The sequence below is a fragment of the Melozone crissalis genome, unplaced genomic scaffold (assembly GCF_028551555.1).
Source record: "Melozone crissalis strain CALT ecotype California unplaced genomic scaffold, PUWL_Pcris_2 ptg000063l_1, whole genome shotgun sequence".
Classification (NCBI taxonomy): Eukaryota; Metazoa; Chordata; class Aves; order Passeriformes; family Passerellidae; genus Melozone; species Melozone crissalis.
This window is the reverse complement of record NW_026535841.1, coordinates 2,546,409-2,560,971: the sequence shown is the minus strand read 5'-3', so window position 1 is coordinate 2,560,971 and position 14,563 is coordinate 2,546,409. Positions and strand designations below refer to the sequence as shown.

Genomic DNA, 14,563 nt, shown 5'->3' with positions numbered 1-14,563 from the left:
CCTGGGATGGCACAGGGCTGCTCAGGGATCCCTGGGATGGGACAGGGCTGCTGGGGGATCCCTGGGATCGGGGACGGCTGTAAGGGGACCAGGATGGGACGAGGCTGTTCAGGGATCCCTGAGATGGGACAGGGCTGTTCAGGGACCTCTGGGATGGGACAGGGCTGTTCCAGGGCCCCTGGGATGGGACAGGGCTGTTCAGTCAGCTCTGGGATGGATCAGGGCATTCTGCCTGGCTGCTCCCAGCGAGCTGCCAGCAATGGGAAGGGTGCCCAAGGCAGTGCCCTGTGTCCCCATGGTATTTTTCTAAATGGTTCCCATTACACCATAATTACTCCTAATTGTCCTTGCTCAGGGACTTGGATGTCCCCAAGATTCAGATGCAGAGAGGGCTGTCCCCAGCTCGCTGATGCTATTCCAGGCTGTTCTGGGAGCTTTAACCCTTACTGGTGAGCACATCTCCGGGTGTGCACTGGGAAAAGGCTCAGGGTCCCCTGGCACTGCTGAGTTGGCTGAGTGGGGTGGCAGTGGAACAGCCAGGGCTCGTCTGCAGTAAGATCCAACAGCTTTGCACGTTCCTGCCAAGTCCTTCCCCCAGGGCAGCGTTAGTTACAGCCACAAACACAGCTCAGAGTGCTGGGTCTGATTTTAAAGGAGATACAGACCCGGGGGACAGAGCAGTGGCTGCTGGAGGTGGGGGGTGTTGGTGCCAGGCACTGCCCTGTTCCCCCTCAGGGGAGGTTTAGTTTGGATATTGGGGAGTATTTCTTCTTGGAAAGGGTTGTTTAGCCATGTCCCCATCCCTGGCAGGATTTAGCAGCTCTGTGGATGTGGCACCTGGGGACACGGGTTGGGAATGGTGGGGCTGGGTGTCCTCAGAGGGCCCAGCAGCCGGAAAAATCCTGAGGGGCAGCTGGGGGAAATGGCTGTGGGGACAGGCACAAATCCACAAATCCGCCTGGGATGGTGACACAGCTCCTCTGGAGAGCGGGAGTGAGGCAGGGAACAGGACTGTCCGGGATGGGCTGGGAGCAGGGAAGCTGCACAGTGACTTGGGTGCCACAGCCATGGATTGAAGCAGAGGGATGTTTGGGAATGGTGTTTGGGAATGGTGTTTGGTGTTTGGGAATGGTGTTTGGGAATGGTGTTTGGGATTGGTGTTGGGGAATGGTGTTTGCTTGGGAATGGTGTTTGGGAACGGTATTTGGGAATGCGGGGCTGGGAACCCTCTCCAGCATCACCTCAAACACGTGATTTGTTTTTCCTGCTTCAATCCAAACCGGATTTCCTGGCGGACGGGGCGGTGCTGGAGCGGAGCCTCACCCAGACGGGGTTGGGCTCGGCCGTGTCACCCTCAGGCAGCCTGGGGACGTTTTGGGGGTTCTCCCGAGCACAGCCTTGTGTGCCTGGCTTGGGGAGCAGGGCACATCCTGGCCTCGAGGAGCTGGAAATCCTTGGGTACAGCTTGGGTACAGCATCCTCGGGGTGTGCAGTGGGATGCAGGAGGGTCAGGCTGTGAGGAGGGGACACAGGGGTGGCTCTGGGGACAGATCCTGCAGTGGGCTCTGTCTCAAAGCCTCTGTGCCAGCAGGGAGTGTGCAGTCTGCCAAAGGAGAGGCCAGTGATGAAGATGAGGAGACGGAGTACTTCGATGCCATGGAGGATGCACCAGCTTTTATCACAGTAACTGCAGACCCCAAGCACCACAGGTACCGCCCCTGCCTGCCCGGGAATGTGGGGAGGGCTGGGCAAAGCCCTGGTGTTCCCTCAGCAGCCCCTCCCACGGGGTCACTCTGGGGCCATGTCCTCCAGAACTTCCCCTGCCCCTGTCCAGAGGTCTGTCCTGCATCTGGCTGCTCCTGCGTTCCTGGAGCAAGGCTGAGGGTGGCCCCCAGCTGTAGGGAAGCAGGTGAGGAAGGGCAGTGTCAGGCAGTGCTGTGGGAGAGCTGAGTCCTCTGTCCCTCAACCTTAAAGCTCCTCTCATTCCACCCCCTGTCATGGGCATGGGCACTTTCCACTATTCCAGGTTACTCCAAGCCCCTCCAGCCTGGCCTTGGGCACTGCCAGGGATGGGCAGTCGCAGCTGCTCTGGGCACCCTGTGCCAGGGCCTGCCCACCCTCACAGGGAAGAATTTGTTCCCAATATCCCATCAAATCCTGCCCTCTGTCTGCTGTCACCTGCTCTTACTCCTCCATGGACGCCTGGGCTGGAGGAGCCTGTGGTCTGACCATGGTCACATCTCTGGGCTTGGTGACAAAAGCAGAACCTCTGTGCCCCCAGGGCTGTGGCTGAGAATCCCTTCCTGAGCATCCCGTCCTTAGAATCCCCTCCTAACAGCTGTGCACAGCCTCTGGCACCCCAGCTCCTTCCTGGCAGTGCCTGGGGGTGCAGGAGGTGCTCTGGGGGTGCTGCACAGCCCTGGGTGCTCCCTGCCCTGTGCTCCCCACTGCTGTTCTCCCCACAGGCGTTCGGGCAGCAACCTGAGCGGGGCCAGCGAGGGCCACCCCGAGGACTGGAACCTGGAGGACAGTGTGAGTGGGCTGGGCAGGGTGGGCAGGGTGGTGCTGCTGGGGTGGAACCAGGGCAGAGGGGATGGCTGGGAAGGGTCCCTTCATCTGTGGTGGTTCCTCAGTGAGTCACACATGTCAGCAGGCATCAGCATCCTGAACATTCTCCTGAGGGAAGCAGGAGGGTGTTGGGGGACAGCTGTACCCATATTTCTGCTAGGAGTAAGGCTGGTATTGGGGTTGTGATGAATAAGATTGGGGAGGATGTTGATGGTCGAATGGGCTCTTTGATAAATAGTTTTACTCCATCTGCTAGAGGTTGTAGGAGCCCAAATGGGCCAACGATGTCTGGGCCCTTTCAGCCTTGTATGTAGCTTAGGATTTTGTGCTCTACTAGCATGAGGAAGGCTGCTGCAGTTAAGATTGGGAGGGCATAGGAGACAGCTATGATGAGGTTGATTAAGAGAGGGTGGTTAGTCATGGTAGATGGTTTGGTGTTGCACTGTGTTGCAATTTCCTGTTTTACTCCCCAGTCCCTTCCCAGGTGTGGCAATACCTCTCTCCTTTCCCCCTCGCCCCCTTGCTGAGTGAGTTCTGTCAATCAGGCTTAGCATTCCAGCAAGGCCATCGTGTGGTTGGTCACGTTCAAAGGATGCAATCCAGGGTTATTGGCCTGTCTGTGTGTCCCTCGTTCCCTGAGACCCTGTCCCTCCCACCTGGTTGGTGATTGCTGTCCCTTCCCCTCCCCCTGTCCCTGGGCCTAAATCCAGCCAGGACCATGTGCTCGGTGTTCTGTTGGAGCTGTTACCAAGACTCAGATGTCTGTGACTATGGAATAAACTCTGGATGTTAACCCTCCAACAGAATCCATCTCCTTTTCCTGTTCACCCTAGCCCGAAGCCTTCCCACCTGAGGTAAACTGAGTTTCTACAAGCCTGGGTTTGTTTCAGTGCCCAGCTGCAACCTCCAGCCACCCAAAGGTGTCTCTGGGGTGAAACACCACAGTTGCCTCTTTAGGCCCAGCAGCAAGGGTCAGATGAGCCCAGGCACAATCTACCTGGTAATATTGGGATCATATTCCAATAGTTTGGGTTAAGCTAGGGAGAGGATTTGAGCCTCTGAGTTAAAGGACTGAAGCCTTTTGCATTTTCTGAGCTCTGCCACGCTAGCTGGTCATTTTCTTGGACGTGGTGTGGTGTGATAGCCTTTTGCAATTTAGTTGTTTTCACAGGCTTCCAGCAGTGCTCCTCAGGTGTCTCCTGGGCTGTGGTTGCTGTTCCTGGGAGCTGCTGGGTCTGGTTGGGTCCAGTTTAAACCTGAGTTCCTTCTGTTGCTTCCGCAGGTGTTTGAGAGCTCAAATCAAAGCAGCTACAATGAGTCCACAGGCAAAGATCTGCTGCCAAGGAAGAGGAGAAGGACTCGAATTCCTGACAAACCCAACTACAGCCTTAACCTCTGGAGCATCATGAAGAACTGCATTGGCAAGGAGCTCTCCAAGATCCCCATGCCCGTGAGTCTGAGTGTCCCTGGCACCAGGGCTGGCACAGGGGGTGGGTGTGGGCAGCTCTTGGCTGTGCAGAGCTTTGGGTTACAGCCCTGGATGGTCCTGCTGGTGCTGTGGTGGCACAGCAGCCCCAGGCAGGGACAGGAGATTGTCACCAGGGACTGGATTGTGTGCCTGCAGCTGCTGCATGCTCATCATGGAATTGTGGAATGGTTTGGGTGGGAGGGGAGCTTAAAGCTCATCCAGTCTCACCCCTATGAGCAGGGACACCTCTCACTGTCCCAGGCTGCTCCAGCCCCAATGTCCAGCCTGGCCTTGGGCACTGCCAGGGATCCAGGGTGGGCACCCTGTGCCAGGGCCTGCCCACCCTGCCAGGGAACAATTCCCAATTCCCAATATCCCATCCATCCCTGCCCTCTGGCAGTGGGAGCCATTCCCTGTGTCCTGTCCCTCCATCCCTTGTCCCCAGTCCCTCTCCAGCTCTCCTGGAGCCCCTTCAGGCCCTGCAAGGGGCTCTGAGGTGTCCCTGGAGCCTTCTCCTCTCCAGCTGAGCACCCCCAGCTCTCCCAGCCTGGCTCCAGCCCTTGCAGCATCTCTGGTGCCTCCTCTGGGCTCTCCCCAGCACATCCCTGGTGTCCTGGGCAGGCTGGGGCAGAGGGGACATCGCCTGAATGTCCTCTGCCTGTCCAGCTGCTGCAGAGGCATTAGGGCAGCAGGACACTGTGAATCCCTGGGGATTCATGAGGAAGGGACCCTGCTGGTGGTGATGTTTTCCCCCCTGTGATCCAGGACAGGGATCAGGGCTCAGCCCCACCTGCACCAGCCACGGCAGGGCTGGGTTCCACCCCAGGGGCTCAGAGAGCCTCTTTTTCCTTACAGAGAAAGATGAAGGAGGTGCTGGGGGCAGGTTTTGGGTGCTGCTGGTTCAGCCCTGGGGGCAAAGGCTCCCTGTGATGGCCAGAAAGGGTTTGCTGGGGGTCTGTGTGTGTGGAACAGCCCCACATGGGCTGCACAGAGCCACGTTCATGGGTGAAGAGCAGGGAGCACATTCCAGGGGCTGGGATGCTGCATTGGTTGTGTTCTGTCTCTTCAAACAGAGCCTCAGTGACAGCTCAGAGCTCTGACGAGAGTGATGAGCTGTCTCTTCCTTGTGCTGTTTCCAGCTGGGATGGACAGCCCAGCACCATCCAGTTCTGCAGCAGCAGCAGATCAGGGCGTGATGGGCACAGGAATGAGCTCAGGATGTGAAATCCCAGCAGCTGCTGCTGCCTGGAGAGAGAGATTTGTGCTTCTCCTATCAATCAGATCATCCTGGGAGCTGCTCGAGTCCAAACCTGAGGGCAGTGGGGAAGAGAGGAGGTTTAGATTAAATATAAGAAAAATTGTTCCCTGTGAGGCCCTGGCACAGGGTGCCCAGAGCAGCTGTGGCTGCCCCTGGATCCCTGGCAGTGCCCAAGGCCAGGCTGGATGGGCCTTGGAGCAGCCTGGGACAGTGGGAGGAGTCCCTGCCATGGCAGGGGTGGCACTGGATGGGCTTTAAGGTCCCTTCCAGCCCAAACCATCCTGAGATTCTGTGAAATCTTGAAGGATCCCACAATCCCTATGAAATGAGAAGGAAGGTGCTGCCAGAGATGCACCAGGACCCACCCCACAAGCTCAGCTGCATATGGATATTATTTGGGGAGATTCCTGATGAATTAAAGCATTTCTGAGGTTCTCTGAGGTCTTCTGAGACCCCCATCCCCTTCCTGGGGATGTGAGGGACTGACAAACCCCTTGTGCAAACAGCTCCTTGATTCTCCTTCTGAATGAACAAATCTGCAGCACTGAAAAGGAGAAAAATAGTTGTAGGAATTTGGAATTTGGGTGGATTCATCTTCTTCCCCCATGAAAAGCTTTTGCTCCCTGTTGCCTGAGGATGCAGCTGCTGGCTTTGTTCTCTGCATCTCTCCCGAGAATTATCCCAAGTGATTTGCTCTTTATGTGGATTTGATGCTGCTCTTTCTCCCCAGCTCCCTCTTTCTCTGATGCTGTAAGATCCCTGCCACTTGCAGGCTAAATCCCTGAGTGGAAAATCTAAAAAAAGCTAAATCCTGGAATCTGCAGTTTGTTTTTTCTACTATGAAATATTTAACTTGGCTTACAGAAGTGCTTCTTCAGCCATCTGCTCCTCTTAAAATATATTTCTTTGTTTTGAAATGAAACGAAAAAGGCAGAAGACCTTTTGTGACTCTGTCTTGCTTTCAACTATTTTTTAATTTCAGTATTTTCAGAGGGAAAAATAGAGGTGTTGGGGACTGGAGTCTCAGGCAAATAGAGGTCTTGGGACTGGAGTCTCAGGAGCATGGGGATCCCAAAATGGGGCTTTTCCAGGAGTCTCAGGAGCATGGGGATCCCAAAATGGGGCTTTTCCAGGAGTCCCAGGAGCATGGAGACCCCAAAATGGGGCTTTTCCAGGTTTTCTGGGCAGCTGGGTCACACAGGGATGGAGGGGATGAGGGCAGGCTGGGGAGCAGCAATCCCTGTGCTGTGGCCAGTGGGATGCTGCCTGGGAGGGGGCTGATCTCATTGTTGAGGCTCATTTTGGGGTCAGGGTGATCACCTGGGCTGATCCCTGATCATCCTACACCCTGAACCTTGGTGCTGCCTGGCACAGATCAGGGAGCAGAGCACGTATTCCCTTTCCTTTGGCCTTGGAGGTGCCTCTTGGGGATCCCTCCTGCTTTCTTAACCCCACCCTGTTCCCCTGCAGGTGAACTTCAACGAGCCCCTGTCCATGCTGCAGCGGCTCACGGAGGACCTGGAGTACCACGAGCTGCTGGACAAGGCAGTGAAGTGTGAGAGCTCCACGGAGCAGATGTGCTTCGTGGCCGCCTTCTCCGTGTCCTCCTACTCCACCACGGTGCACCGCACTGCAAAGCCCTTCAACCCCCTGCTGGGGGAGACCTTCGAGCTGGACCGCCTGGAGGAGCTGGGCTTCCGCTCCCTCTGCGAGCAGGTGAGCGCTGGGCTGCTCCTGCTGCTGCTGCCGTCCTGCTGGGGGCACCAGCAGCACCTCCCCGAGCCTTCCCTGGGCTCTTCTCCCAAAAATGGGATGGAGACAAGGTGGTGGGTGGAGTCCTCATCCCTGGGGTGTCCAAGGAAGGACTGGATGTGGCACTCGGTGCTCTGGGCTGGGTGACAAGGTAGGGATGGGGCACAGGTTTGGCTGGATTGGCTTGGAGTAGTTGCTGCAGTGATGCCAGGCTCTGCCACCAGCTCCTTGCAGGACACCCAGGGGTGGACAAAGCCGTCCCTGGCAGTGGTACCCAAACTTGTCAGGCACCTGTGGAGTGCTGGCTTGAGGCAGGATGGCACCTCCATCTCATCCCATCCCATCCCATCCCATCCCATCCCATCCCATCCCATGCCATCCCATGCCATCCCATCCCATCCTCTCTAGGCTCTGTGGGGTCTCCTGGAAGTGTGACCCAAGGAAGGTCCTGCAGTAGATAATCCCCAGAATTCCTGGCTCTGCTGTCCCTCCACACCCCCAGCGCTGTGGGCCCAATGTCACCCAGCTCTGCATGTCCCCAGATGGCCCATCCCAGCCTGGGAGCCATGCCAGTGAGGTGGGACACTGCCAGCCACAGCCTGAGCCCTCCTGCCTGCCAGGGTCAGAGGTGGCCTCAAGCCTCAGCCACCCCAGCACCACAGTGTCACAGAGCTGTCACAGGGCTCAGGTTCTCCAGCTCAGAAGTGTCACACCTTCACCTCCCCCTGCCTGGCAGCAGTTCCTGGCCTGAAACCTGGTTCAGCCTGGAAAGGATGAATCCATCCCTTGGCCAGCTGGGGTACCCTCATACCATACCCTGACCTTCCTGGGGTGCAGCTGAAGTCCTGGGTAGATTTCTCAGCCCTATCCCAGCTGCAGTGCCAAGCCCAGGGCTGCCTGTCCTCTCTGGATACCTCTGAGCACATCTCTCCCAGTCCTGCCTGTCCAGTACTGCTGGGCACCCCTGACTGCATCATTCCCAAACTTTTGTCATCCCTGTTCTCATTCTTTTACCCCCCTTTTTACCACACTCCTTCCTCCATCCCTGTTCCCTCCCAGATAAATAACCTGCCTGGAATTGCTTTCTCTGGCTGGTCCCAGTTTTCCTGTGTTTGTACCCAGATTTGACATTGGAGGCACCAATTCCAGCCTCTTTTCCCACTGCTCTGAATTTTCCTTGGTGCTGCCTGTGCTGCTCAGCCTGCCAACGTGCCCAGCCAAGCAGTGATAATCCAGTGCCTGAAATCCAGTTATCCAAATAGGATTTCCTGCTTCTGCTGCCTGGATTTAATGTCAGGCCCTGGCCCTGCCCGTGTGTGTAATCCCGAGCTCGGGGCGCTCAGCCTGTAATTACAGCAGGGAAATCATCCCAGAGCTCTGGGGATCTGTGGGTGCCTGTGCCAGGCTGTGCCACCAGGTCCCTCTGCCTGGGATATTCCTGCTCCTGCCTTGGGTTTGGGCAGATTTTTTCCCAGGGCAGGGTGATGTGAGCACCACCTCTAACAAGTCACTCTCAGGATTTAGGGTGCTGTGTCCACTTTTCCAGCCTGGTGTGTGTGAGAGGGAAAAGCCAAAATCTTGCTGTGTGTTCTGGACCAGTTGTGGGTCTGTGTCCTCTGGGATTGCTGGGGTGCCAGCACATCCGTGTTTTCTCAGCCAGGATCCCAGGAAAGCAGTGCCATGGCCTGGGCTCAGGGAACAGCAGCATCTCACAGTGATGGTTGCTCAAGGGAAGATCTCATGGATCATGCTTTGAAAAGAGCCTGAGCCAATCCTGGCAGGATCCTGGTGTGTCTCCCTTTGTGCCAGGGCACTGCCCAGGAGGGGATTGTGGTGTCTGAAAAGCTGATGTGGTGCCCAGGGCCTGGAGCATCCTCAGTGCTGGGCTGGTGCGGGGCTGTCCCCTCCCTGAGCACTCAGCTGGGCTCTGTGTCCTCACGGGCTGTGTGTCCTGTCCCCAGGTGAGCCACCACCCCCCAGCAGCCGCCCACCACGTGTACTCCAGGCGAGGCTGGACGCTGTGGCAGGAGATCACCATCGCCAGCAAGTTCAGGGGCAAATACCTCTCCATCATGCCACTGGGTAGGTGATGGATCCTGCAATTGCCTGGGATGCACTGGCTTTGCAGTTAAAGGAACTGCTGCCTTAGCCTTGAGCAATTTCTTGGGTTCCTCTGGGGCTCAGAGAACCCCCTGGGCTCAGCTGGGGCTCAGAGAACCCCCTGGGCTCACCTGGGACTCTGGGAATCCCCTGGGCTCACCTGGGGCTCAGTGGGTTCTGCCCCAGGCAGTGGAGGAGCCCAGGTTTGTGCTCCTGATCCAATGATCCAACAATGACATGTCCGCCCTGGAAGTGGAAATGATGCCAGCTGCAAAGGCTGCTTTGCTTTGGAAATACCCTGCTTGCCCAGGAAGTGATTTCTCCTTCCATGATATTTAAAGTTAACTTGCTGCCTGTTTTAACCCTCTCCCTGCCAGTCAAGAGCAATAAGCTGCCTCCTTGCAGCATTTTATTTTCCTTTTGCCTGTCCCTGGGCTGGGCAGCATTCCCAGAGTGGTGCCAGCACCTGAATCAGCCAGGCAGCACATTTCTGACCTGGTCTTAGAGTGAACAATTCTGGCAAAGGGCCTGGTAGGAGATGTCCTTCCCTTCCTGGAGCACTAAGGGGGGGATGAATCCAGAGCCAGACCTGGTGGGGGGATGCAGGGAGAGGGATGAGCACGGTGCTGGGGTGGTGGTGGGCTCTGGGGAATGAACACCTGCCCTGCTGGGCTCAGAGCATCCCTGTCTCCACAGGCGCCATCCACCTGGAGTTCCACTCCAGTGGGAACCACTATGTGTGGAGGAAAGTCACCTCCACAGTGCACAACATCATCGTGGGCAAGCTCTGGATCGACCAGGTGGGTGAGGGCACACTTCTGCCTGGCCCTGGGGGCTGGAGGAGCACTGGGCACGTGCTCCTGCCACGATGGGGAGCTGTGCTTCCCTGCAGGGCTGGGAAAGCTTCTGGAACCTTCCCTGGCTCTGCCCGAGGCCAGCAATGCTGGGGGTGGCTGGAGGGGGGGCAGCCACCGGTGCTGCTGTGCCCAGTGGGGGTTGGTACCTGCACTGCAACTAACACCTCCTCTGTCTCTCCCTGCTGTGGTTCTGTGTCTTCTATCCAGTCTGGTGAAATAGAGATTGTTAACCATAAGTCCAAAGATAAATGCCAGCTGAAATTTACCCCCTACAGCTACTTCTCCAGGGATGTCCCCCGCAAGGTGAGTATCCAGCAGGGACTCTGCTCCTTCAGGGGTCACTCCTGGCTCTTCCAGGCTCCCAGTACCACAGGGATGAGCCCCAGCATGGGGCTGAGGGGCTGGCCAGGCAGGGTCACCAGGGAGGGCTGGGTGGCACCTCCATGTCCTGTGGTTTGGCTCTGATGTGCTGGAGCTGCAGCACTGACACTGGGAGGGGTTTGGTGGGTTGGACACCCATCTGCAAGGTCAGGGATGTCCAGGGGACACAGCACCACATCCAGCTGGGCACCTGGAGGCTGTGGTGTCCCCCTGGGCATTCCCACGTGCCACCAGAGCCGTGTCCCCCTGGCAGGTGACAGGGGTGGTGAGCGACGCCGACGGCAAAGCGCACTACGTCATGTCTGGCACGTGGGATGAGAAGATGGAGTGCTCCAAGATCCTCCACAGCAGCCATGGCAGCACCAGCACCGAGGGCAAGCAGAAAACTGTGTACCAGACCCTGTCCCCAAAGGTCCTGTGGAGGAAGTACCCGCTGCCGTGAGTCCCTGGGCTGGGATGGGCAGCAGGACTGGGATGGGGATGGGATGGGATGGGATGGGATGGGATGGGATCTCCCAGGGCCTTGTGGAATGGCAGGCTCATGTGCCCAGGCCTGAGGACAGGTGGCACTTGTGGGGCTGAGTGGCTTTTGCTGATGTGGGTCCCTGGAAGGGGAGGGTGGCTGTGGGGACCCTTGTGGGTGAGTTTGGGGCAGCTGGTTGGGTTTTTGGGGCAGTGGGCTCTGGCAGGGAGGGCTGTTGGCTGCTTTGCCTTGCTGGTCATTGTGTCCTTGGCCATTGTGTCCCACCAGTCATTTTGTCCCCTGGAGACCAGTCCTCCCTTGGCCCTTGTGACCATGGCAGGGCTCAAATCAGTCTCTGAGCCCTGGGAGAACCAACAGTCTCTGCTTTGGGGATTTTCTGTTGGGAAAATCACCACTACCCTGGGCAGCCTATTCCAATGCCTGACCACCCTTTCCAGGAAGGAATTTTCCCTAATATCCAGTATAAAACTGCTGTGGTGCAACATGAGGCCATTTCCTCTCCTCCCATCCCTGTTTCCTGGGAGCAAAGCTCACCTCCCCCGGCTGTCCCCTCCTGTCAGGAGCTGTGCAGAGCCAGAGCCATCACAGAGCTGTCAGCAGCTCAGTCCCTTTTCCAGCCACACACATCCCATGGGAAAGATTCCATGCTGCCCAAATTCCTAAAGAGTCAAGCTGGATTTATCCACAGGGAGGTATTATTGAGAGCCTGAGGCTTTTAGGAGAAGAATTTGTTGGGAAAATTCTTGGGAAAATACAGCCTTATGGCTGTAGGCAGACTGGGGTGAGTGTGTGCAGCTCACAGGGTCCCCCCTGAGCCTCCTTTGCTCCAGGCTGAGCCCCTTCCCAGCTCCCTCAGCCTCTCCTGGGGCTCCAGCCCCTTCCCAGCTCCGTTCCCTGCCCTGGACACGCTCCAGCCCCTCCAGGTCTCTCCTGTCAGGAGGGTCCCAAGGCTGATCCCAGTTTTGAACACATGTGAGATGGAGGCACAGCCAGGAATTTGGGGGGGGACAGGACCCTGAGCCTTCCCTGCCTTCAGTGGGAAAAGCATCAGAGGTGTGGAGGAGGGGACACATGCAGGGTCTGGTCCCTCCATGTTCCATGTGTATGTCTCAAAGCCCCCTTAGAGCATCAAGTCCAAATGTTCCCCTAGGACTGCCAAGGCCACCACTGCCCCATGTCCCCAAGTGCCACATCCGCACAGCTATTAAATCCCTGCAGGGATGGGGACTCCAGCACTGCCCTGGGCAGCTGTGCCAGTGCCTGATCATCCTTTCAGTCATTAGAAATTTCCCCAAAATCCCCCCTGCCCTGGCCCAGCCTGAGGCCGTTCCCTCTGCTCCTGTCGCTGTTCCCTGAAGCACAGCCCGACCCCCCCGGCTGTCCCCTCCTGTCAGGAGCTGTGCAGAGCCACAAGGGCCCCCTGAGCCTCCTTTGCTCCAGGCTGAGCCCCTGCCCAGCTCCCTCAGCCTCTCCTGGGGCTCCAGCCCCTTCCCAGCTCCGTTCCCTGCCCTGGACACGCTCCAGCCCCTCCAGGTCTCTCCTGTCAGGAGGGTCCCAGAGCTGCCCCAGCCCTGGAGGTGCCCCAGCTCAGCAGGAGTGGCTCTGTGGGGCTGTGCCTGAGGCACTCCCCATGCTGAGCAGGCTCTCTCCGTTCTCAGGGACAATGCTGAGAACATGTACTTCTTCTCGGAGCTGGCGCTGACGCTGAACGAGCCCGAGGAGCGCGTGGCGCCCACGGACAGCCGGCTGCGCCCCGACCAGCGGCTCATGGAGAGCGGCCGCTGGGACGAGGCCAACGTGGAGAAGCAGAGGCTGGAGGAGAAGCAGCGAGCTGTGCGCCGGCGCAGGGAGGCCGAGGCCGTGGAGGCCATGGAGGAAGGTGAGGAGCGCTCGGGGATGGCTCAGCATGCAGGGACTGCGCTGCCAATGGTTGTGGGGGACACACCCTGTGAGCTCTGGGGAGCCCTTATGGGCGGGTTTGGGGTGCTTGTGGGGGCCGGTTGGGTTTTTGGGGCAGTGGGCTCTGGCAGGGAGGGCTGTTGGCTGCTTTGCCTTGCTGGTCATTGTGTCCTTGGCCATTGTGTCCCACCAGTCATTTTGTCCCCTGGAGACCAGTCCTCCCTTGGCTCTCATGACCATGGCAGGGCTCAAATCAGTCTCTGAGCCCTGGGAGCACCAACAGACAGTCCCTGCTTTGGGGATTTTCTGTTGGGATGGGGTCTCCAGCACTGCCCTGGGCAGCCTATTCCAATGCCTGACCACTCTTTCCAGGAAGGAATTTTCCCTAATATCCAATCTAAAACTGCTGTGGTGCAACATGAGGCCATTTCCTCTCCTCCCATCCCTGTTTCCTGGGAGCAGAGCTCACCTCCCCCGGCTGTCCCCTCCTGTCAGGAGCTGTGCAGAGCCAGAGCCATCACACACCTGTCAGCAGCTCAGGGATCCAGGGGCAGCCACAGCTGCTCTGGGCACCCTGTGCCAGGGCCTGCCCACCCTGCCAGGGAACAATTCCTAATTCCCAATATCCCATCCATCCCTGCCCTCTGGCAGTGGGAAGCCATTCCCTTTGTCCTGGCACTCCTGTCCCCAGTCCCTCTCCATCTCTCTTGGAGCTCCTTTAGGAGCTCCAATCCAGCCACATGCATCCCATGGGAAACATTCCATGCTGCCCAAATTCCTAAAGAGCCAAGCTGATTTTATCCACAGGGAGGTTTTATTGAGGAACTGAGGCCCTTGTGGGGGCTGGTTGGGTTTTTGGGGCAGTGGGCTCTGGCAGGGAGGGCTGTTGGCTGCTTTGCCTTGCTGGTCACCATGTCCCTGGCCATGTCATTTTGTCCTCCCTGGAGAGCAGTCCTTGGCCCTCCTGACCACAGCAGGGCTGGGCTGAAATGAATCCCCGAGCTCTGAGACCACCAGCAGCCAGTCCCTGCTGCTCTGGGAGCTGTGGGATTGCAGGCTGCAGGTGCAGCAGCCCCCTGAGCCCCGTTGTGCCCCCAGGGAAGGACTACGAGGGGTACCTGCCGCTGTGGTTCGAGCGCAAGGTGGACGCCGTCACCGGGGAGCTCATCTGCGTCTACAAGGGCGGCTACTGGGAGGCCAAGGACAAGCAGGACTGGAGCGTGTGCCCCGACATCTTCTGAGCCCCCCAGAGCTGGGGGGCCACCCCTGGGACACTGGCACAGCCCGAGGGACAGCGAGGACACGCCGGCAGCGTCCCGCCGGGCCGACACGGTCAATACATGCAGAGATCCAAACAGGGATTCCAAACCTATTTTTTTATGCACTAATAAATAGCATCTTTTTTTTTTTTTTTTTTTTTTTTTCCTAAATGATGGATTTTCCAGCGACTGCTTAGGAGTGTGGACACGTGGAGCTGGGCTGGGTTTAGGATGATGTTCATTGCTGTCAGGAGTTGCTGCCTATATCCTCCAGCGCCTTGGCTCCGCTGGCCGAGACGTCGACTTCCAAAGATGCCTGGGGTGTGGGAATGCTGTGCTTGTGTGAGCTCTTCTCTTTGCCATTTTTTTTTTTCTTCTTTTGGGACCCCATTTCTGTGTGGACTTTATGGAATTATTTTTTTAAAAAAAACAAATCCTGCTCCTGGTTCAGGTTTCCTTCAAAGATGGACACGAACAACTCTGCTTGGAAAACTGTCCCCAGGAGCTGTGGCACTTGATCCCAGAGGCTCTTGGTGG

General features: G+C 57.6%; 1 protein-coding gene across 6 annotated transcripts in view; it reads left to right on the top strand.

Annotated features, from left to right (window-relative positions):
- Positions 1-14,444, top strand: part of OSBP2 (oxysterol binding protein 2) — a 105,191-nt gene extending 90,747 nt beyond the window's left edge. For 2 of the 6 annotated variants that reach the window (XM_054288581.1, XM_054288580.1), the window contains 10 exons: positions 1,589-1,709; positions 2,466-2,532; positions 3,851-4,018; positions 6,765-7,010; positions 9,008-9,128; positions 9,843-9,946; positions 10,211-10,306; positions 10,638-10,822; positions 12,527-12,747; positions 13,866-14,444. In XM_054288581.1, coding sequence (XP_054144556.1) covers positions 1,589-1,709; positions 2,466-2,532; positions 3,851-4,018; positions 6,765-7,010; positions 9,008-9,128; positions 9,843-9,946; positions 10,211-10,306; positions 10,638-10,822; positions 12,527-12,747; positions 13,866-14,008 — 1,472 coding nt within the window. In that variant the 3' untranslated portion in view covers positions 14,009-14,444. Of the gene's footprint in view, positions 1-1,576; positions 1,710-2,465; positions 2,533-3,850; positions 4,019-6,764; positions 7,011-9,007; positions 9,129-9,842; positions 9,947-10,210; positions 10,307-10,637; positions 10,823-12,526; positions 12,748-13,865 lie in introns of all 6 variants that reach the window. The other 4 variants (XM_054288585.1, XM_054288583.1, XM_054288582.1 and 1 more) reach the window with 2 other exon arrangements.
- Positions 14,445-14,563: the final 119 nt, after the last annotated feature.